The 24,018-nt window shown below is 36.3% G+C and overlaps 1 protein-coding gene across 1 annotated transcript in view; it reads right to left on the reverse strand.

Annotated features, from left to right (window-relative positions):
* Positions 1–8,904: 8,904 nt before the first annotated feature.
* Positions 8,905–24,018, reverse strand: part of LOC115216669 (exosome complex exonuclease RRP44) — a 39,941-nt gene continuing 24,827 nt past the window's right edge. The window contains exons 17-23 of the mRNA XM_029786171.2: positions 21,032–21,188; positions 19,582–19,802; positions 17,693–17,783; positions 16,479–16,556; positions 15,577–15,726; positions 12,034–12,156; positions 8,905–9,593 (exon numbers count right to left, since the gene is read on the reverse strand). Coding sequence (XP_029642031.1) covers positions 9,513–9,593; positions 12,034–12,156; positions 15,577–15,726; positions 16,479–16,556; positions 17,693–17,783; positions 19,582–19,802; positions 21,032–21,188 — 901 coding nt within the window. The 3' untranslated portion in view covers positions 8,905–9,512. The remainder of the gene's footprint in view (positions 9,594–12,033; positions 12,157–15,576; positions 15,727–16,478; positions 16,557–17,692; positions 17,784–19,581; positions 19,803–21,031; positions 21,189–24,018) is intronic.

A 24,018-nucleotide genomic window follows, 5' to 3' on the forward strand; every position in this document is an offset into this window, starting at 1 on the left:
AGCCCAAGGTCGATCAAAGCCTATCATATATATGTATACACGTGTGTATCATGTAATCTTGACGTGCGATTGTTGTAAAACAAGTGTCATCATACAAGCAATGTCTTTGTTTCCAGTCTTATATGAAAACATGTCTAGCCATGGGTTAATAAATACCTTGGTTGGAAACAGGTAAGAATTGGCAACAGGAAGGTCATTTAGCTGTAGAAAAGCTCTATAAATTTTGTCTGACCCATGCAAGTGTGGGAAAGTGAGTGTTAAAACAATGATGCTGAACCATGAAATGTTTGGCAAAGTAGAGTAAATTATCTTGTCAAGCACAGTATAATACTTGTAAACCACAAGCTTGGTAAATAAATAATGATTTTATTTTCTCTCAATGACACCATTTAATTAATTTATAAGCGGGTGGGTATAGTTGATTAAATTGACTTCAATGTTTTTTGATACTTATTTTATCAACTCTAATCGGATTTGATCTCAGAATATACAAGAATGGGACTAATTAAATACTGCATTATATAGTCTGGTACTCAACTGCCATGACATATATAAATATTACTTAATTTTTGTATCTCATTAATTCAAAGTGACATTAGTAAAGACAAGGCTGTACTCTTTACATCTTGATTGTTATTAGTAATTATAAGATATAATTCGTTCTTTTCCATCATGGTAAAATAATATTTATATATACACAGGATCATTTGGGCATTGGTTGTCTGATGGTCTTCATCCAGACAGTTTTTTTTGTCTTGCAAGTTTTTGTTTGATAAAGTGGAAACTTTATAGCTTTTAATTTCATACAAGCAATTTGTCTTAGTCCCCATTGGTGTGCAGACTCCTTTGTAAAAGCGACACTGGATTGAGAAGTTAGTTATGATTTTCAAATGAACGAAAACAACAGCCTTCTGACGGAATAGAGTCTGCATGCACGGAAATCTATTGGATTTGTTATGTGAAAGAAAATATGATAGATTCTGGTAAAATATGTTACTAAAATAGGATATGGTATTTTACTTGAAGTGATTCTATCCAAATAACCATAGATGTGGTTATGGGTTAAGAAGCTCATTTTAGAACCAAGTATTTCTGCATTCAATCCCACTGCCAGCCACTTTAGACAGATGTCTTATATAATTTTCGGTTGACCGATGTTTTATGAGTGAAATTTGGTAGTTGGAAACTGCAAAATTTTGTTTGTTTATTTCTCCATGCTAGCATGGGTTAGATGAATACATTATTGAGGTATTGTTGTTACAACTAGATATTCTTCCTTTCACTAACACTTTCTTTGAAAGTGCAAAGCTACCAGAAAATTTATTGACAAGGAAATGTCAACAAAAATCTTCCATGGCTCGAAACTTTTGTTCAGTGTGCAAGATATAAGCATTCACACTGACATACACCAACATGAACATGCACACTCAGACAATGTGTATTTGTGTCCCTTTGTCTTGGCTACATGAGATATTCATAAATAAGCATCACCTTCATACAAACTGCATTACTCATTACCAATCTGATGATATATCTGGTCGTCTGGAAATACTACCTTAATTTGTTTATTGTGATCAAATATTTGTGCTGTACACTGGCTCACTCTATCAAATCGACATTGCTTGAACAGGTGTCAAAGTGATTGCAGAGCAATGTAAGATGAAATGTTTTGCTCAAGAACACAACACACTACTCTGTCCAGGAATTGAAACCACGATCTCAAGGTTGTGAGTGCAACAATCTAACCACTAAGCATTGTCAAGAGCAAGGGAGATAACTCAGAGAATTCAATTGATTTTCAAAATGGGTGTATGTGGTGCGATGAGATATATTTGTGCCTGATATTTGAAAGCCTTCCAAGATCGGTGAGGTTGATTCCATTAATGTTCTATAGAAATTTGTATGTCAACACCTGCAGGAAAGACATGGATGGAGAAGAGAAGAGTATTCAGAACTAATCCTTATATCCAGAAAGGACTATATAAGAGCTAGTTTAGGGTAGAGGATGGTCAGACGTAGTAAAAATGACATGAGATGATTTGTGCATTGAGGGTACCTGAGTGGTTGGGATGCAAAACCAGCCAGATCCAAGAAACAAACCTTTATAGTAACGAGAGAGGAGACTGTATTGGCAGGCCAGATGCTGAAGTTAGTGACTGAGCACCAATGAGACAAATTACCCTTCTGGATGTGGGCAAGGATGTCTGTATGCATTGCAGCAGTGCCATTATAGATGGGGAGTAGTGGGCCCTCACGTGAGCTTTGCTGAGTGTTAGGAGCTGAAATATTTTCTGGCCCTAGAGAGGAAGGCCAGTGTTCAGAATGCACTCCTATATATGCTAAGGATGTGCTTTTACCAGGAGAGATCTTCAGTAACAGAGAAGCCCACATTTGGAGTGACTGTAAGGGATCTAACGCTAATGATATTTCTCTTCATTACAGGAGTAATTTTAATTGGAAATCTGGAAGGACATGTCTGACTAAATTTGACTCACTGTGTAATACCGATTTTACTTGAGGATTACGTTAAGGGTACACATCTTTGGTATACTCACCCACTTACTAAGTCAATGAACAGTAAGTTCAAATGGTCAACATTGTTGAAACCAGTAAAGATCCATTTATGCGCATGTGTGTTTGTATACGAGGGCAGAAAATAAACAGGAGATTCGGTTAAAACTTTTTTTGTATTAATTACATAATCTTTACACGTTTCACTAGCATATACTAATATGCCATCCGGTAATCAATTGCATAATTGCCTGGGAATACCAGATCATCAGAAGAAAATTAACCCAATGTTGGTTATCAGAGTTAGTTTATAGGCAGACTCAAAATGAGAACTGTGTGTAAATGTAGATTCTTCTATACATAGTCATTTAACTCTTTGTTAGTCACCTGACCTTTCTGAACATGGATAGTCACATGGATTGTTTACACACCCCAGTACAAAAATGTTTACTGTTTTAGTATTATGTAAAATATACTCATTCTGTTGGTTCAGGATATTGCAATCACTGCTGAAAAGTTTGAAGCCCTTGTAGCTGATTGATCATCATCATCATCATCATTTAATGTCTACTTTCCATGCTAGCATGGGTTGGATGATTTGACTGAGGTCTGGCGAACCAGATGGCTGCACCAGTCTCCAATCTGATCCAGCCATCTGGTTCACCAGACCTCAGTCAAATCGTCCAACCCATGCTAGCATGGGAAGCAGACGCTAAACGATGATTATGATGATGATCAATCAGCTACAAAGGCTTCAAACTTATCAGCAGTGATTGCAAAACAATACAATGAAATAAATGATAAAATTAAAGGAAAAACTAAAAAAAAATCTTGGATTCAGATCACATTTATTTTGAAAATACCCACAAAATACCCTCATTCATCACTCTACGAAATTCTTCAGAAAAATGCTGAGTGGCTTTGCTATCTGCTGATGCAGTTTCACAACTTTGCTCGCTAAATTATGCCTTCCAATAAATTTCTATACCATCCATTGAAAAGTGTATTTGTGCATGTCAGCAGCATCAATACGCTCAGTCAACACCTAGATATTTGCTTTAAATGATTCTGGATACGTCTTTCCTAAAACAGACTGAAAATTTGGTATATATTTTTAATTCTGAGTTACACCTGTTTCATAACAATGACTGAAATATATAAATAATAAGGGTGACAAACTGGCAGAATCGTTAGCACGCTGGGCAAAATGCTTAGCAGCATTTCATGTCTTTACGTTCTGAGGTCAACTTGCCTTTCATCCCTTTCAACTGGTATTTATTTTATCAACCAATGAAAGGGTCCAGTGCTCAAAGGTCCTGGCAATCTGTTTTTCTCTGATTGCTATCTCGTGTTCCGGTTCATTGATTCCCTTAAGAATCCACTGGTCTCGGTCAGCCCAATGTTTATTTGCTTTTTCCTGAGATATTACACAGGAAAAATGTAATTGTCAGTCACTGGTGTTTGAAAAGTGAATTGTTTCCAGTGCATTTATAGAAAGGGAAACTTGGTACTGTGGATATTTGCTTGCAGGGCACAGATCTGGGTGTTTATTTATGGGAGTTTTCCTGGTTGTGGGAATCTGTTGCCTATGTACTGTCATTCTGTTCCTCAAAGTCAAGCCTGTTTGACCTATGTAATCTCCACTACACCTGCTGCATTTGAGAACATGAATTAAGCTCCTTGATGCACAGCTTGACATTGTATTCAAAGAGTTAAGCTTAAAGATGTATTTAGGTAGTCTAGTTGAATTACATAATTACTTTTTCCTAAAGCTGTGTGTGTGCAGATCATAACTACATTTAAAAGTAGATGTAAATGAGTACCATTTGCAACTATGACATTACAGCTGTATATAACATTGCGTACCAAGGTGTTACCTTTAAGAGGGCAAGCAGATGTCATTCTACAGTTACAGTTTGAGAGGTTGTTTTGTAAAACATATTCGTGTTCATATGCATCCAAAGTTATATGGTTTATTTTCATACTAAACGATTGACCTTTGCCTCTATTTGTTATCATTTATTTGGGAAGCTATTTTAGAATTATTAAAATTAGATTTACAAGTATAACATCTTATAATGGTTGATTGTAAAGGATTAAACAGCGTATATTATGGGTTATTACTACTGTTATGAGGATAAAGGTTATTAGTGTTGAGTTTATTCATTATTTTGCTAACAGCATGTACAATATTATAAACTTTTAAATTATGTTAATTAGTTATGTTACTGCCAGACTGACAATCATTATGTTGAATGTAAGTACTAAAGGTGTTGGTGTATTATTATTATTATTATTTTCCACAATTTGAATTACGCCTGTATTTGGATTATATAGATCTTTTAGGTGACTCAGGGAGTTAATACTTGTATGCATGCATGTCTGTGTACATGCAGATATATTGTATGTAGATCTATACACATTAAACATACCCTGCCTACTAGACCGATACAAAACTGAGCATACACACCTGTTCTGAATAAATAAATCCTAAAATTTATCTTTTAATGAAATTGATTACTATCTTGGATGAGGCTGAAGTTTTTTCCCTTCCACTTTTCTGGGGCCAAGTGATGGTACATATGGTGATGTGAATGTTTATGATTCTCTCTCTTTCTCCATCTTTAACATGTGGAACGGTTAATCCCGACACATTTTCTTTCTCTCTCCATTTTTTTCCTCTTGTCCCTTTCTGTGGAAGATTGAAGGTTCGAAATGTCAAAGACTTTTTCATTTTTACCGAGCGTGAAACTATACTGTATGGTGTAATCACCAATTAAAGATGTGATTTTCTTCATTCTTGTTCATGTTGTCTTATACGCTAAATTTCTTGAAATTCTTCTCAGTGATACTTGGATTTACTTGTCACACACGAAGAATTACTTTGGGATGTTTACTCTACTTGCACTTATTGTGTCTGATTGATATGGTTAGCCAAACTCATTTAACACTGAGTGCTTTATAGATATCTATCTGGATTAATTAATCCTTTTTACTTATTATATATACGTATATACACATATGCAAACTATTGAATGTGTGGATAAATGATCAGCAACTTCATTTTGTAATGGTCCATGTTTGACTTTATGTTTGCCAATGGCTTAGTGGTATTATATATCTTAACTCTTTTGATGTCAACCCAATTGAGACTGGCCCCGGTTCTATGATATAAACTTCCTGTTTTAAGGTGATGTAAATTAAAGCTTTCCATAAAATTTCAAATTGTGATGCAAAAAACTAAAAACCCAGCAATCACTCAATGGTTCACAAATACATTAAATTTTAAAGATTTAGGGAAAAGTCTGCAATCCACAGAGAATACCTCATCTATTGTGGGCTGCAGTCCTCTGTTGGTGACCCCTGATTTATTACTGCCAGCGCCACCTTGACTGGCTTCTGTGCCGGTGGCACGTAAACAGCACCAGCCAATTGTGGCTGTTGCCAGCCCTGCCTGGCACCTGTGCTGGTGGCACGTAAAAAGCTCCCACTACACTCATGGAGTGGTTGGCGTTAGGAAAGGCATCCAGCTGTAGAAACGCTGCCAGACCAGACTGGAGCCTGGTGCAGCCTCCTGGCTTCCCAGACCTCGATTGAACTGCCTAACCCATGCAAGCATGGAAAACAGATGTTAAGCGATGATGATGATGATGCTTAACCATTTAGCATTCAGATTATTTTGTCAAATATAATGTTTATTTATTCACATTGTTTTGAATTAATCATCAAATTCTCAAAGCTATCATATAATGCATGACATTGTAGGCCAGTTTAAGTAAATTTAAAGAATGGAAGGTAAGAAGTAAATGAAAAAACAACAATCACTTAAATTAAACATTGTCTATTTAATAGCTTTCATTTTCTCTTCTTATAAACATTTTCAATTGAACCAAGTGATTTTAAAGATTCTTATATTTCCATGAACATGCAAATACTTCTCTGTTATCTATCAAGAAAACAGAGGTATCACAAACATCATATATATATATACATAAAAAAACACAACATTAAGTATGGTACATAATTTTTAAAGTTCTGATGTTATTTACAGCCATATATAATGTTTAAATGTCAATAAGATGTATGTTGTTGGTGATATGTATGTGAAAAAGAGGAAATGAGTTCAGATGAAATGAAGGTTGGGTTTGTCCCAGCACAGGGTGCTATTGATGCTATTTTCCTAGTGAGTATTTAGCTATGAGCAAGTCACTATACCTATCATTTGCCAATCTGGAGTAAACCCTTGATAAGGAGCCATGTTCTTTAGCTTGGATGTCACTTAGAGAACTAAGTGTAAGATGAATGGGTTATGAGAATTGTGTTAGGCATGTAGAGAGGTGTTGCCAGGAAGGTGAGATTTGGTAATGAGTTCCATACAAGGAATTTAGTGTGTCCCTTACAGCAGGGTTCTTCACCTTTTTCTGTTTAGCTTTTCAGGGTCGTAAGAAAGGAATTTAAGATTGGCTGTCCAAGGAAACTCATGTATGCTGATGATCTAGTACTTATAGCTAATGTGCCGGTGGCACGTAAAAGGGCACTATTTGAGCGTGATTGTTACTAGCGTCACGTTACTGGCACCTGTGCTGGTGGCATGTGTAAAAAGATTCAAGCGAGGTCATTGCCAGTACTGCCTGACTGGCCCCCGTACCGGTGGCACGTAAAAAGCACCCACTACATTCTCGGAGTGGTTTGTGTTAGGAAGGGCATCCAGTCGTAGAAACCAGGCCAGATCAGATTGGAACCTGGTGCAGCCATCTGGTTTGCCAGCCCTCAGTCAAAATTGTCCAACCCATGCTTGCATGGAAAGCTGATGTTAAGCAATGATGATGATGATGATGAATGTAGTGAAAATCTAGAAGAAAGACCAAGTGCTGGAGCAAAGCCTAGCTTAGAATCAAGACTTCAAAGTAAATTTAGCAAAGTTTTAGTTAACAGAAAATAAGGGACTCTATTGCTAGCTACACATGATGTGCAGAAAAGGAGTAAGTAGGAATCCCATGTAGGCTGACAGAGAAGGCAAAATTTGTGAATGGAACATGTTGTACAGATGTCATTAGCAGTAAGAACACTGGTAAAATAAATTCTTTCAAATGCTTGGAAGGCACCATAAATGTAGTTGGTAGCTTCTGTTACCTAGGTGGCCTAATTAACAGTGGAGGTAGGGGGCTATTTCAAAAGAATAGTAGCTTTTACTTCTCCTTGATCCAAAAGGATTCTCTCTGAAAGAACAGTAGATTATATAATACTTTTATACAATGTGCAATATATATTAGCGACAGAGGAAGTATTCATATTGAGAGGTAATATTTATCCCCACTGAAACATTCTGTTAGAACTAACTTTACAGTGGTGGATACCATGAAAGAAACTCTCATACTGGCTTTTGGTACAAAATGCACTCTTGTTTATATCGCTAATAGGGAGATAAATCCCTGCCGTCTCCAGCACTGGGACCACCAGATCACGTTTTGACCTTCCTTGGTCTTGTCAATAATGGATGCTCAGCTGCTAGAGATGGCAGTGACTCATCTCTCCACCATCAATATACAGAAAAACAGTGAAAGAACAGGTGCTGATGTCTCGATTAGCCAGTGAGCTTGTTAAAAAATATATATTAGCAACAAAGCCAGAGTGGCTATCTGGCCTCCGTGCCGGTAGCATGTAAAAAACACCATTTAGCGTGATTGTTACCAGCATCACCTTACTGGCACCTGTGCCGTTGGCATGTGTAAAAGATTTGAGTGAGGTTGTTGCCAGTGCCGCCTGACTGGCCCTGTGCCGGTGGCACATAAAAGCACCCACTACACTCTCGGAATGGTTGGCATTAGGAAGGGCATCCAGCTGTAGAAACTCTGCCAGATCAAGATTGAAGCCTGGTGCAGCCATCTGGTTCGTCAGCCCTCAGTCATACGTCCAACCCATGCTAGGATGGAAAGAGGACGTTAAACAATGATGATGATGATGATGAAAGATAGCATCAACTACAAGAGGTAATATTTATCCCCACTTAAACGTGGATGTTCTATTAGAACAAACTTTACAGTGGTGGATACCATGAAAGAAACTCTCATATTGGCTTTTGGTGCAAAATGCAGAGAATGTGCAGAAGCCAGAAAGATTGTTGTGCTAACTAGAACTCTGCATATCAGATCACTGATGGAGACTCACCAAGACATAACAATCTCTGGCTTACAGACACATGGTGACCTCTTTTCGCCTATTACACCACAACTGCCATAGCCAATGCTCTTCTCAATCAGCAAGTCACATACCAACTCCACCCATATCTACTCAACATACCTGTCTCTTGTCATCCCATCACTCCTACTGTTTCACACCCAAACTCTGCTCTAACCACAAACAATATTCAGTCCCTCCAAGCATAAAACCTCCGGAAATCTACGTTCTTTGCTAGTACCTCTTTTTTTTTTGCTGCTGACATCCACTTACAAATGTATTGTGCAAAAGAGGAGATTGTGCTGATAAAGACATGATGCATTTGAAGGTTGACTCAAGTGAAGAAGACCAAGGAAGATGTGGGCAGAAGTGGTGAAAGCTGAACTTGGGATACTGAATTTCAATGAATTCAATAACAAAGAACTACAACAAGTAGTGATACACTGTCCAACCCATGACAAACCAAATAAAAATGGATGTCAGAAGGATGATAATAATGATGATAGTGATGATGATGAAGTAGGTATAGGGTGCATGCAAAAATCCTCTGATTCACCATCCTTGATAAACATTTCAACAATCAATGCACAGTGTAGTAATTGACAAAATAAAATAAAATTTAAAAAGAAGGGAAAAACATGAGCTACATGAAAATGCCATTACCACATGCCCAATTCCACTAGGGCCACACCAATGGCTGTGTAAAATATGGAAGGTTTTTCATCTGCACCCTATATGTCTGTTTCAGGAGTAAGAATTTTAACAAACGACACGACTAAGATATGAAATGTTTTAAAATCTGTGATTAGTTCAATGTGTGTTGTTTACAAGGTTTTACGTTTCTTTTGAGGTGGCTCTTCTAGGGTGTTTTCTGTAGACACAGGAGGAACGCTGAAGCCAGGAATCTGAAATATCACAAATAAAGAACTGATAAGTAACATGGATTCATTGTTTTCTGGGCTTTAAAGAACTCTAATCACTGGAAGAATGACAGTATTTATATTTAACTAGTGGGACCCAGTGAAACTTCAACATTTTCTAAATGTTTTATTTTCACTCATTTCTCTATCTCCCCAGCTCCATACCAATTACCTCCACTTATAATATGAGCAACCTCTAAAGCAAGAAACTTATTTCAGCCTCTTCCTTTATACTCTAACTTCACATGGCATAAAGCTGCCTACCTCAGAATTGTAGGATCATAGTCATGCTAGGTACATGTCAACATATCACTTTATCATGCTGCTACTGTATAAATCACTCAGAGATTTAGAAATGTAATATTTCTAGGCCTTTGCATGTCCAAGTGCATAGAAACATGTTAAATATGCCTGTACATGCACACACACACACACACACATATTAAAGTATATTTATTAATTAATTATTTTATTATTCTAGTTAATTTTTAACCTGATGAGTGGCTATATTTATATCTAAGTGATTTTACTACTACTATTAATTTTTTTACTAAAATCATTTCTTAAATATAGCCACGAAACACGTTTCGTTATTCTACCAATTATATATGTTTTTATTATGTTTTTGCAATTTGAATTGATAAAACGTCGTTTTTTTTCTAATTTATTTATATATATATATATATATATATATATGTAGCTAAATTGTATAGTATACAACTGGTAGCTTACTGGTAAAGCATGTTCACTTTCATAGTGTTTGTAGGTATTTGATTGATAAGAGAGATGGAAGATAGAAGATAAAAGAATGTGAAGTATCCCACCCATGAGGGATTAATGCTAGATGGGTTGAAACAACTGTAGAGATTAATAAACATTCTCGTATTTTCCATCTTTCGTTTCTCTCATTAATCACACACACACACACATATATATATATATATATATATATATACACACACATGTATACATAAGGGTAGGCATAACCAAGTGTTTGAGAAATATACTTCTCAATCACAAGGCTCTTGGTTCAGTGTCACTGCATGGCACTTCACATGAGTGACTCATATTACAGCTCCAGGCCCCACCAATGCCTTGTGAGGAACTTGGTAGATAGAAACTGGAAGTAACCCACTGAGTCTGTGTGTCTGTGTGTGTGTGTGTGTGTGTGTACATGTATGGGCAATAATGAGTGAACATGTGTGACTATGTGATTGCTTACTAAGTTACACTGAGCTACGGGTACAGTGATAAACTTGTTTGCAGTTCACCTACAAAGAGTGACACCATTCTTTATGAGTGCATTGTAGATGGTGAAGTTTGTTGACATGTCATGTGTGCTCTTGAATTTCTTTCAAATAAAAAACAAAATAAAATGTTGGTGATAAACCTCTGTACCTGGCTTTCGTTGACATGGAGAAAGCCTTTGACAGGGTTCCCCTGATCCCTTATCTGGTGGTCAATGAGGAAACTAGGGATAGATGAATGGTTAGTGACAGCTGTACAAGCCATGTACATGGATGCTGTCAGTAAGGTAAGGGTTGGCAACAAGTACAGTGAAGAATTCTGGGTAGGGATAGGGGTCCACCAAGGATCAATCTTCAGCCCCCTCTTATTCATCATAGTCCTCCAGGCAATAACAGGAATTCAAGACAGGGAACCCCTGGGAGCTCCTCTATGCTGATGACCTTGCTCTAATAGCTGAGTCACTATCAGAACTAGAGGAAAAGTTTTAAGTGTGGAAGCAAGGATTAGAATCAAAGGGCCTTAGAATCAACCTAGCTAAAACCAAAGTCCTAATAAGTAGGAAGGCAGACAAACCCAAACCACAAATCCCTTCAGGTAGATGGCCCTGCTCAATCTGTAGAAAAGGAAGGCTAACTGGAAAGATAGTTTTTGTGTGTGGCAAATTCATCGTCAAGTTACTGTCTAATCAATAGGTTAGAGTGCCTTCCCTTTCAGGATTAAGTTATTTTCAGAGTATTTTCCCACTATTCATTGTTTGGGGTATTTATAGCCCGAAAACCCCTAATATTTTAACAACCAGTTGTCCAATTAATGTGAAACTTGTTTTACTCCTTTTGTATTCATATTTCATAGGGGACCTAATTCATAGTATTTTCCCATTATGCGCCAGTTTGGCTGAGTAACATTGCAAGCAAGCTACATTCAAGTTCACTTTTAAGGTATTATATACATATATATATATATAATCATCAGTAGATCATATGTCTGAAAAAGAAGCTAACTCTAAATGTCAGAGCAGTAATGTATTTATAGGAAGTCGATTATGGCATTTTATAGATGCAAAACTATTGGTTACTCTATGACTGGCCATATAATTAACTGCCTATAAGCACCCACATATATGTATGAATGCATATGTGTGTGTTTATGATGATTCAATATGATTTGATGTACTTACCTTTGGTTCAACGAGATCAAGGTGGAGCCTCAAATGTTGTACATTGGATTTATCAATATGAATTTGCACAGTGACTTGATCAAAGACTTTCAGTACAACATCTCCAGCTTTCATTTGGTATTTCTGAAAAACCATCATTTTATTTATAATTAACCAAGCAAGATTTATCAAAATCTAAAACCAACACCAAACAAATTTTATTTCCAAAAATATTTTTAAAATTTTAACACTCGGTTTTAACCTGCTTGAGACCGCTCCAATTTCTATAATACAAAACTTATTTTAAAGTTTTCATATTTAAATTAAAATCGTCCATGATATTGCAACAAGCAAAATAGCTACTTAGAAAATCTCTATAGACGAAAGTACTAACTATACCAAGAAGTCATTGATATGACTTGTTACATGTTAGGAACTGATGTAACTAACATTTTTAACCTCAGCTGGAGAGAGCAGCCCCTCTTGGGGTTAAAAACAGTAGTCATGTCAATTCCTATGGATCAGTCATATTGATAGTTCCATGATAATTTTATATAAAACATTTTTGGATAGATTTTAAACCTTTAGTATTCAGGATTACCTTGTCGAACATAATGCTTATCTATACACATAGTTTGGAATTACTGTAAAAACCCTGTAATTTACGCACTTATTTTCACAAAAACAAAACTAGACTTTAGTGGGTGTGTAAATTATATGAGTAGATCATTTCCAGAATTAAAAAAAAATTTTTGTTGAAAAATGATGTACAAATGTAAATATTCATACTGGAAGTGGACTCATTTAATGTCAGAATAGGTTTTTAAAGAAAAGAATATAATGAAGTTTGACTGGACAGTATAATACTTACTTTTTCTGTATAAATTTACTAAAACCATTAAATGGTTAACTACTTTTTGAAGTTTTATGTTCAAGCTGGTAATCACGTTCCAGGCGATATTTTACTGCATCTAACATTGACGACATCATAATTCATCCTTGCACATGTAAACTCACTTAGTGAATATGACTTGGCATTCCTACAGAAACCTTCATTTACCTTATACAATGTTTAATGTCATTTCACATTTATGTTGAATTATGCAGTAATCTTATGTTATCTTCATAGAACACTTGTAATGCATGCATTACCAGTTCTTTTGGTATAGTAGATTTTTGCTATTCTTGTTTATGTCTTCTCACAGACATGTATATTCTAACAAGTCGTTTTTAAATTTTGCACCTCTCTTATTCAATAAACACTGAGTTAAAACTTGCAAAGCTGTTTATTTTCTCCTTTCAATTTTTTATGTTTATTTTAGTGGGTTACCAAACTATCAGTTTCGTCTCCTGGCTAAAATGGTAATGACAAATTTTAAAGTTTGCTTGACATTTTATAAGTGTGAATGGGATTAAAATTTTGATACTCTATATCAAAGGTTCCGACAAGAAAAGGCAGAAAATCAGAGCTTGAGACAAGAAAACACTTTCGATCAATCAGAATTCTGTTTACATAATCAGTCTGATCAGTCACCTTCCTCTGTTGGTTGAGTAAAGTGTTATCCAAGCTGATGTTTATTGGTAATCCATCTTAATTTGCAACACCTGTGCATATTTATCAGCTTTGTTTTTGTTAAGAATTATCAACAACTTTTCCTGTAATCGTGATTTGAGAAGACATACAGAAGTATGCTAAAGATCAGACATAACCTCTTGTGGGCAAGAAATGTAAAATAAAGTTTATTATAAACAACACAAACACTTCATAATTTAATAGCTTTCAATGTGATACATGTTAAACAGAAATTATTTTTATTTAATGAAAATCTAATTAAACCTAATCATAAGTAAGTGAAATTATGATAACTACAACTGAATTGAAAACCCTTTCCCCCTGGCCACATTGGCAATTCTGAAAACTTTTAGGTGCAAATTTTATGCGAGCAGAAGCTTTTTTAAACAATTTTTAACCTGAAAATCACCTGCACAAGTTACACAGGTGCACAAATTACATGGATTTTTACAGAAATTATTCATCATATCACAGCTTCAACATCTTGATAATGTGATTGTTTATTTTTTTTAGGATGACATTTTAGGATAGGTGTGAGAAGCTAGGTCTGATCAGTTTGAACATAAAGTGGGTAGAATATTTGGGCTGAATATGGCCAGTTTAAATACTAGCTTATCTTCTGACACCAACTTGCTACAGACTGCTCTTGATACAAATTTCATATTTTAACATTTTTGTTACCATATTTCTGCTGAAACAGGATAACCATTTTGCTTTTGTTTCAATTAATTTTTAAAAAAATTAAGGATTTATTGAAATAACTATGTTGCTATGAAGCAGGTGCTTTGAATATAAATTAACATTGAATTTGTGTTATAGAACCAAAGGTGGTCTCAAGTGGGTTGGCATCAAAAGGACTGAAGTGATCTTCCATCAGAATTCCATGTTGATTTACGTTTCTAATAAGCTGGCAGAATTGTTAGCACACCAAGTGGAATGCTTAGTGGCATTTTGGCTGTCTTCACATTCTCAGTTCAAATTCTGGCAAGGTCAACTTTACCTTTCATCCTTTAGGAGTCAATAAAATAAGTACCTATTTCTTTACTGCCCACAAGGGGCTACACACAGAGGGGACAAACAAGGACAAACGGATTAAGTTTATTATATCGACCCCAGTGCATAACTGGTATTTATTTAATCGACCCCGAAAGGATGAAAGGCAAAGTTGACCTCATCGGAATTTGAACTCAGAACATAGCGGCAGACGAAATACTGCTAAGCATTTCGCCCGGCGTGCTAATGTTTCTGCCAGCTCGCCGCCTTTCAATAAAATAAGTACCAGTTGAGTACTGGATCAATGTAATCAACTTACTGCTTACCCCGAAGGCAACAAAACAATAAATACTGAAAAAGTTATCTATTTTAGTAAATCCTTCTAAATTCTTAACTATTTCCAATTGTAACTAAAACACTGGTTAAGCATTTCTTTTGAAATATGGTTATAAAAGGAATAATTTGAAATTTAGTTTAATATCTTTTATCATTTACTTGTTTCATTCATTAGTTTGTGGCTGTGCTTTAATGAATAGACACCAGTTACATTTTTAAAGCCTGGTACTTATTCGATTAGTCTCTTTTGCTGAACTGCTAAGTTATGGGGACATAAAAACAAACCAAGACTGGTTGTCAAGCAGTGGTGATGGGGCAAATGCAAAACACACATATAGATATGTGATGGGATTCTTTCAGATTCTATCTTCCAAATCCATTCAGAAGGCTTTGGTTGGCCTGAGGATACAGAAAATGACACTTGCCCAAGGTACTGGGCAGTGGGACTGAGCCCAGAACCATGTGGTTGGGAAGCAAGCTTCTTACTATAGAGACACACCTGTGCCTATATTTGTAAAGATTTATGAATTTATTTTTTAACTGATGAAAAAACATTAATAAACGTTAAAGAATAAATTTCAAAACTTAGAAAAATAAATTTTGCATGCAACCATCATTCTACTTCTACACTGATTTTGGAATGGTAAAGGTTTTGAGCTTACCTCATCATCAAAGACAAGAATTGAACTCTGTTCTTTTTTTATATAAATGGTCCCTTCCAAGCCATATTTTGGAATAAGTACTTGGATAGCATTTTTACGTACAAACAGAATGTAACCTTCTTCATCGCATCTCTTTTCATTGAAGAATATCTATAAAGAAAAAGACAATTTATATAGCAGCTATCTAATTAGAATTTAAAATATATAAATTTCAGGAAAAAAAAAATGGAGGTAGAAATTCAAAACATATTTCTCATTTCCACAGAAACAAAATACAATATTAGCATATTTCATGGAAGTTTAAGCTCAAGATAGAAGACTTAGGTCCATTAGCTCTAATAATATGCAACAAGGAAATGATTTCATTAAGCTGTACACTAATTGACACACCACACATTCTGCAAAAAAAAAAAAAAAACAACTCTTCTTTGGCACATATTTCCATTTACAGCCGACTGGAATGGAGAAACATGAAATGAAGTGTTTTGCTCAAGAACACAATACACTACCCAGTCCAGGAATTGAAACCGTGACCTTACAATGATGAGTGCAACATCCTAACCACTAGGTCATGCACCTTCTGTTGCATAAAATGGGATCTTGCTTCACTAATTTGTTTAAATGAAAAGAAGATTCCCATCTCACGTTTTCCAATGCTATTATATTGTTATTTGTTTTGAAAATGAACTGAGAGAGAGAAAGAGAAAGAGAGAGAGAGAGGGAGGGAAAGAGAAAGAGAGAGAGAGAGATAGAAAGTCTACCATGCTTTTGTGTAGCGAAACATACCATTTTCCATAAATCGTGAATGCAACTGTAGTTAAGTCTTAGCGATGTGAATGATACATAGTAATATTTAAGAGCAATGATATCGTAATAAATATCAGTAAAAGACAACAACATACATGAGTGTGAAGATTGACAGATGTTCGAGAAGCGTCTTGTGCCATTTTATGACGGAAGTTGCAATGAAGACAAATATCCTGAAGAAAAGGAAAAAAAAAAGATGCATCATGTGATTTATTATTTTAAAAACTTTCCAAAATTATTCTTATTTTAAAAAATAAGAAATTAGAAAGCAACAAAAATACTTTAGTAATAAATATTTTCTTGATGTTCTACTTTATTGCTTGGTCATCAAATCTAAGTAGAGATTTCAAACTTAAAATCTTCAAAGCCACAGTCGAACCAATTCTACTATATGGCTCAGAAACCTGGATGTTATCAAAGAAGCTTGAGAGGTGATTGGATGGAACTTACACTCGCCTCCTTATGAAAGCTCAAAATTTCTCGTGGAAGCATCATCCAACCAAAGTATAAATATATGGGAAATTACCACCTGTATCATCTCTTGTGAAAGGTAGAAGAGTCCAGTTTGCTGGACATTGTTGTAGAGCTGAAAACGAGGTAATTTCTACTCTTCTGCTCATGATACCAGAGGGCGCACACTCTCCTACCCTGATGTAATCTCCAGGGATACAGGCATCCAGCAACAGGACCTCCGTAATGCTATGATGGACCGTGAAGTCTGGCGTAACATAGTAAATTCCATTGTCTCGACCACGGTCGAACAATGATGATTATTGCTTCCTCCTTGTTCCTTTTTACCCCATCCCTTCTGTCCATATTCACCCCTTATAATGTTGGACAGTCCTAGACCACCTGTCATACACAATGCACCCTTACACCTTTTAACAATCCCTCCTTTCTTTTCAATAACCCCTGTCACTAGTCCCTTTCCACTCTTATTCCGTCATACCTCCACCATCCTCTTCTCTTACTTACCTACCCTCACTCATCTACCTAGGACCATCACCCACGTTTTTAGGGGTCTCTTCAAACTTTTACTTTTTCGTGTTATAAGGTGATCACCACAAGTGCTGGTGCCACAAAACAAAAAAAGTACTCAATACACTTTGTAAAGTGGGTGGCATTAGGAAGGGCATCTAGCTGTAGAAACCATGCCAAATCCACTCACAAAGCTTTGGTTGGCCTGGGGCTATAGTAGAAGACATTTGCCCAAGATGCCATGCAGTAGGATAGAACCCAAAACCATGTGATTGAGAAGTAAACTTTTTATCACACACCCATAGCTGAAAGAAAAAAAATTAGAACAAACCTGAAGTTTGGTTTTATCTAACAAATCTGGATAAGATGCATCAGCGCCAATAGCAAGGGCCAACAACCGATGGACTAATATATCAGGGTATCTGTAACAGGTGAAAGATAAAAGGGCACTCAATAGATTACAGAAATAAAACTGCAGATATTAACGAAAATTCATTCATCAACTTTAGCTTCTCTGGAGTAAAACAGAAATATCATGTTCTCCCCAAGGATAAATAGGAGTAAAAATTAATGGCTTCTCAGATGTCAAATAAAAGCATTTAATAAATTCTTAGAATAATGAACAGATAATAGCTTTATCGATAATTATTTTTCATCTTTCACTTGCTTCAGTCACTGGACTGTGACCATGTTGGAACACCGACTTTAAGGGCTTAGTTGAACAAATTGACTCCAATACTTATTATTTAAGCTTGGTACTAATTCTATCAGTCTTGTTTGTTGAACTGCTGAGTTACAGGGCTGTAAATAAACTAACACTGGTTGTCAAGTGTTGGGGAACAATCACAAATATACACATATAAATATGATGGGCTTTCACACATTTCTGTCTACCAAATTCATGCACAAGGCATTGGTCAGCCTGAGGCTGTAGTGGAGGAGACTTGCTCAAGGTGCCATGCAGTGGGACTGAACCTGAAGTCTTATGGCTGTAAAGCAGGCATCTAAACTACACAGCCATGCCTGTTAGCTTTATTGATACCAAACTACCAGAGTCTGCTGCAGGTTCTATGGCACAAAATGATTTAAATTAAAATCTTCCATTAAAATTGCAAGTTAATGAATCTTCCGAACACCAACTTAATAATTAAAAAGTTATTTTACTAAATTCTTCATTATTTTTTAAATTAAGTGAAACTAAGGCAGAGCAGTCGAATAGAAATATTCTTTTATTCTTTTACTTGTTTCAGTTATTTTGACTGTGGCCATTCTGAAGCACCATCTTAAAGGGTTTTTGGTGAAAGAAATAAACCCAGGACTTATTTTTTGTAAGCCTAGTACTTATTCTGTTGGTCTCTTTTGCTGAACTGCTAAGTTACAGAGACATAAACACATCAGCATTGGTTGTCAAGTGATGGCAGGGAGAAAAACACAGATGCACACACACACACACAAATATATACATATATATATATATACATGATGGGCTTCTTTCAGTTTCCGTCTGCCAAATCCTCTCACAAGGCTTTGGTTGGCCTTAAGCTATAGAAGAAAACACTTGCCCAAGGTGCCACACAGTGGGACTGAATCTGGAACCATGAGTTTGGGAAGCAAACTTCTTACCACACAGCCATGCCTGTGCTTATGGAAAGAAAAGGGTTAAAAGATGAGAAAATATAATTTGAATTCTAAAGCTGATTTTTAATAGCTTTCCTATTATTTCAAGTAAAAGGATTTTTTTCTTGTTAATGTTTTTCAAAGATATTATAAGCCAATTAATATAATCAAGAAGAAGGAAATGAATAAGCTTGAATAAAACCATTTTGCTTCAAATAGCGGTGTTGCAAAAAATATCATTGAAGTAAATGCCACCATGAATCAGGGCTTGCAAATTGGCCATGCCCTTCACTTTATCACTGTAACTTCAACTGTTCGACTCACTAGTAATAGCAGCCGAGCTCCTTCAAATCAAATTTTACCATCTTAAAAAAAAACACAAACAAAACATATGAAACAATATACAAACAGTAAAGATGGTTACTACTAGAATGTCTTTGATCATAATTCTGCAAGTTACCAAGTATGGTTTGTGCAAGAGAGAAGCCGTTATCATAAGCAAAATTGGAAAGATCTGCAAATTGAGCATTATTACAATGGTGGTATAAGACATGAGAGGTGTAGAGTGACTGGTTCGATACCATGGAAGAACAAGTTATCTACCTTCTGATGGGTGAAGTAAAATGAGTATAGATGGCTGTTGCCAAACCATAATGAACAAATTCCGATTCTGATTGTGTCCCACTGCAGAAATACACGGCCTGCATCATACAGCGAGTTGTCATCATACGCAACATTATATTAGAATTGTTATCTTCACCCATATCTGCATTGTCCAAAGAATCGGCTAATGCCTTGCTCGTGGTACAGTCCATTTCAATTCCCTATAAAGAAGTGAAAGAGAGAATGACTAAAAAACAAGAAAAAATGCTGGCAGTAAGAATTGTACCAAAGAATTAAAATGATGGAAAAAACGTCACATTCAAGCTGTATTAAAGTTCTCCTTCTCCATTGATATAATCAACATCAACATCATTTTTATGTCTGGTTTTTCAGGCTAGCAAAGGCTGCACAGCTCATCGTTTACATCAAAAAAATGTCGAAAGGTCAGACAATTTGTTTGAGTAGGTTTTCTACAGCTGGATGCCTTTCCTGCTGCCAACTCTCCTGTTACCAAGCAAAGTTAATATTTCCTAATGGCTGGACATGTTTTCACAGAAGACTGGAAACGAGGGACACTGCTTGTATAACAGTGACATTTGTTTATAACTATTACGCAATGATAAAACAAAGAGAAACAAACACTCACACAAACATGCATAAACACACACACACACACAGTTTCCATCTACCGAATCTACTAATAAAGCCTTTTTAAGGCTCAAGGCTATGGAAGAACACGTTTGCCCAAGGTGCCACGCAGAAGGAATGAACTTGAAACCACACAGTCCTATTTCAGTAATTCAGTAATATATTTTACTACATGGCAGTCCTTCATGAGATCCTGCATCCTAAGGTTAGACTTCACATCCTCCTCTTCCAAAAGCACCTTCCATATGCAGCTTTTGACACTTTTCACTCATTATCGTCATTCATGTTTGTCACCATAACCCATTGCTTGTGTAATCATCATCATCACCACCCAAGACAATATGTTTTAAGGAAGGGAAATGAGAAGCCATTTCATCCTAGCTTTTCCTGAATATATAAAAAAAAAAACACAAGTAAATGAGAAGAGATGCAACCAGAATCAAACTTAGGCCCCAAATTCAGCTCATCAGGAACTTTCATCTATGTTACAGCCTTGATGATGATGAAGATGATGAAGACAATGAACTGCTCTCACAGCTGGATGCTTTTCCTGCTACTACCATTTAACAATCATTTAAGTATTTTGCTGCATCCCTTTATGTTGTCAATTTAAATCCAGCAGAAGATAACTTCACATTCTCTCCTCCCAGTCAATAAAATAAGTACTAGTTATGTACTAGAATAGATTAAATCAACTGATACCGTCTCCAAAAACATGAGGCATTGTGCCTATGACAGAAAGTATTATTTTTCTTTTAACTTAGATTAGGTAATTGTGAACTATGAGCAGAGCAAGACTTACCCTGGAGGCTGCTGCCATTATCAAAGGTTTGAAGTTGGAGAGGGGTGGCGCAGGATGTCTACGTAGAACAGCAAATTCTGCAAAAGTTTCGTAGATCTTTTTAGCAGCAGCAATATTGCCCAGCAACATGAATTCTTCAACCATAGAGTTAGTGTCTCTGCGAATAAAGTGATGAAAATTCAAATATACAGCAAACAGAATGCACATGCACATGCCAGCATGGAAGGTGGACATTAAACAATGATAATGATGATGATGATGATGATATATATATCTTTTATCTTTCACTTGTTTCAGCAATTAGACTGCAGACATGTTGGGGCACTGCCTTAAAGAATTTTTAGTTGAATGAATTGACCCCCATATATATATATATATATATATATATATATATATATATATCTTATGATAAAAGGCAGATTTTCTCTGCCTGTTCCCATGTTTCTTTTTAATACAATTCTACAATATAGAATTTCTTCAATTGGAATTTACCTATGATTTTTCCCAGTAGATACGATTGGGTCATGGCATATAAAGATTTTCAATTTGACCCCCAATTAAGCAAAAATTCGAGAAAACTCAATATTTTACGATTTGCCTATCTCATTTCAAGTGGTTTACTCCTGCTATTACCACCACACTTTCTCCTACTTTCTCTATACAAGTGTCAAACTATTAAAGTGAAAGTATTATATAACAGGGATGAGCCATTAATAGTGGTCATCCATTTTGCTAGAGGAAGATCCGCTATGGTCTTATATGATACACCACTGGTTTTCAATTCATATTAATCAAATTAATATTCAATTTTTCACCCTTATTATGTGTGTGTGTGTGTGTGTATTAGCAATTCGTATAAAACTGCATCAATGACTTGAACTTGAATAAGTGGTTTCACATAAATGGGGATAAATTAAAAAGGTTTGTTGTTATTATTATTATTGTTTGACTATTGTAATCACGTTTGTTGGTTCCTCGTCAGGGAAACGTTGTTGTCTTGCATTTGTTAAATAATTGTAAACTGTAACCCTCCCCATTTTGGAGAAAGTTATTGTTTAAAAATTGAATTGTGTCCCTGTTTGGGGAAATTGACAATATTTTCACCATCTTTACGGAAGCATTTTTGTTAAAATGCCTTCGATAGAAGAAAGTCCAAAAATGAATTTCGCTGCAGCCGTACACTTCTATACAAGAGGGAGGACAAGATCCAATTGATCGAAATTGCAAGAGACGGGCCTACAATTCCAGTCTGTTATATATTTTGAGTATTGTTATCACTAGCGATATCAAGATATAACTTTGTATTTTGTATTTTATGTGTAGCTGTATATATATATATAGATGTACATGTAATATGTACACATATATACATGCATAATATATCTACCCATACACACATACATAGGGGCAGGTGTGGCTGTGTGGTAACAAACTACGTTCCAAACACATGGTCCAGGGTTCAGTCCCACTGTGTGGTGACTTGGCATGTGTCTTCTGCTGTAGTTTCAAACCAACAAAAGCCTTCTCAGTGGATTTTGTACATATATATATATATACATGCATATGTACATATTTGGCATAAACACTCTACCACTACAACTAATAACTGTTGGGAACACTTTCAAACCTGCCTTACATTTGAACCGGAATCTCAAAAACATTGTCCCCATCAGCGCCAAGCTCAACTGCTCTATCCTGACATGGAGGGTATCAGCAATGAAGTCTATAACAAAACACTCATTGACGTTGAAGACAGGATTGCTAAACTGGGTGGAAATGAATTGTCGACGTATGGCCTGCCACAAGCATTCAGGTCAGGGTCAAATAGCCTTCCCACTGCTGTCATTCGTGAAACAACCTACGACACTCAAGCACTTTCAAAGTACATTGTTCAAAATGAGCCTAAATTACTTCTGGACCAGCTGCAGGCCTACAGAACTATTCTTAACAGTGTACGCCAACGCGAGGGAAGAATCTTCTTCCTCGATGCTCCTGGAGGGACAGGAAAAACATTTATTACAAAGCTTCTCCTTGCAGAAGTTAGGTAGCATCAGGACATTGCAGTAGCTGTAGCCTCCTCTGGCATTGCAGCTACTTTGTTACCCGGTGGCAGGACAGCACACTCAACTTTTAAACTCCCTCTCAATTTAGCAGCATCCGAAATGCCTTCATGCAACATCAACAAAAGCTCAGATCAGGGACAAGTACTTAAAATGTGTCATGTAATTGTCTGGGATGAGTGCACTATGGCTCACAAGGGAGCTTTGGAAGCATTAGATAGAGCCCTGAAAGACATCCGAGACTGTCAGGCTCCAATGGGAGGTGTAACGCTTCTGTTGTCAGGTGATTTCAGGCAAACTCTTCCTGTCATTCCAAAAGGCACTAGATCTGATGAAGTTCAAGCATGCCTAAAGTCCTCTACCCTGTGGCATCAATCTTTAGTCTCACCACTAACATGAGAGCTTAGCTACACGGCGACAAAATGTCCACAAAGTTTGCACAGAACATTTTGACACCTGGTGAAGGCAAGATGCCTCTCGATACTGCAGGACAAATGGAAGTGTGGTCATTTTCCTCTGTTGTTAATTCTGTAGTTGACCTCAAAAACAAAGTCTTTCCCAACTTGACACAAAACTACCAAAATCACAATTGGCTGTGTGAAAGAGCAATATTAGCTCCAAAAAACGTCGCTGTTAACAAAATTAATCAACAGCTAATGCATTCTCTTCCCGGCACTATACACACTTACAAGTCTGTTGATACAATTCTGGATATAAATGAAGTTGTGAACTATCCTCCTGAATTTCTCAATTCACTGGAGCCCTCCTCGACTACCTCCACACGTATTACCACTTAAAGTTGGAACTCCTGTAATGCTATTCCGCAATCTGGAACCACCAAGACTTTGCAATGGAACACGACTGGTGATAAAGAAAATGATGTCACACGTTATTGAGGCGATCATTCTTTCTGGATGTGGAAAAGGT

This window comes from Octopus sinensis, linkage group LG10 (assembly GCF_006345805.1).
Source record: "Octopus sinensis linkage group LG10, ASM634580v1, whole genome shotgun sequence".
In the NCBI taxonomy this organism is placed as follows: Eukaryota; Metazoa; Mollusca; class Cephalopoda; order Octopoda; family Octopodidae; genus Octopus; species Octopus sinensis.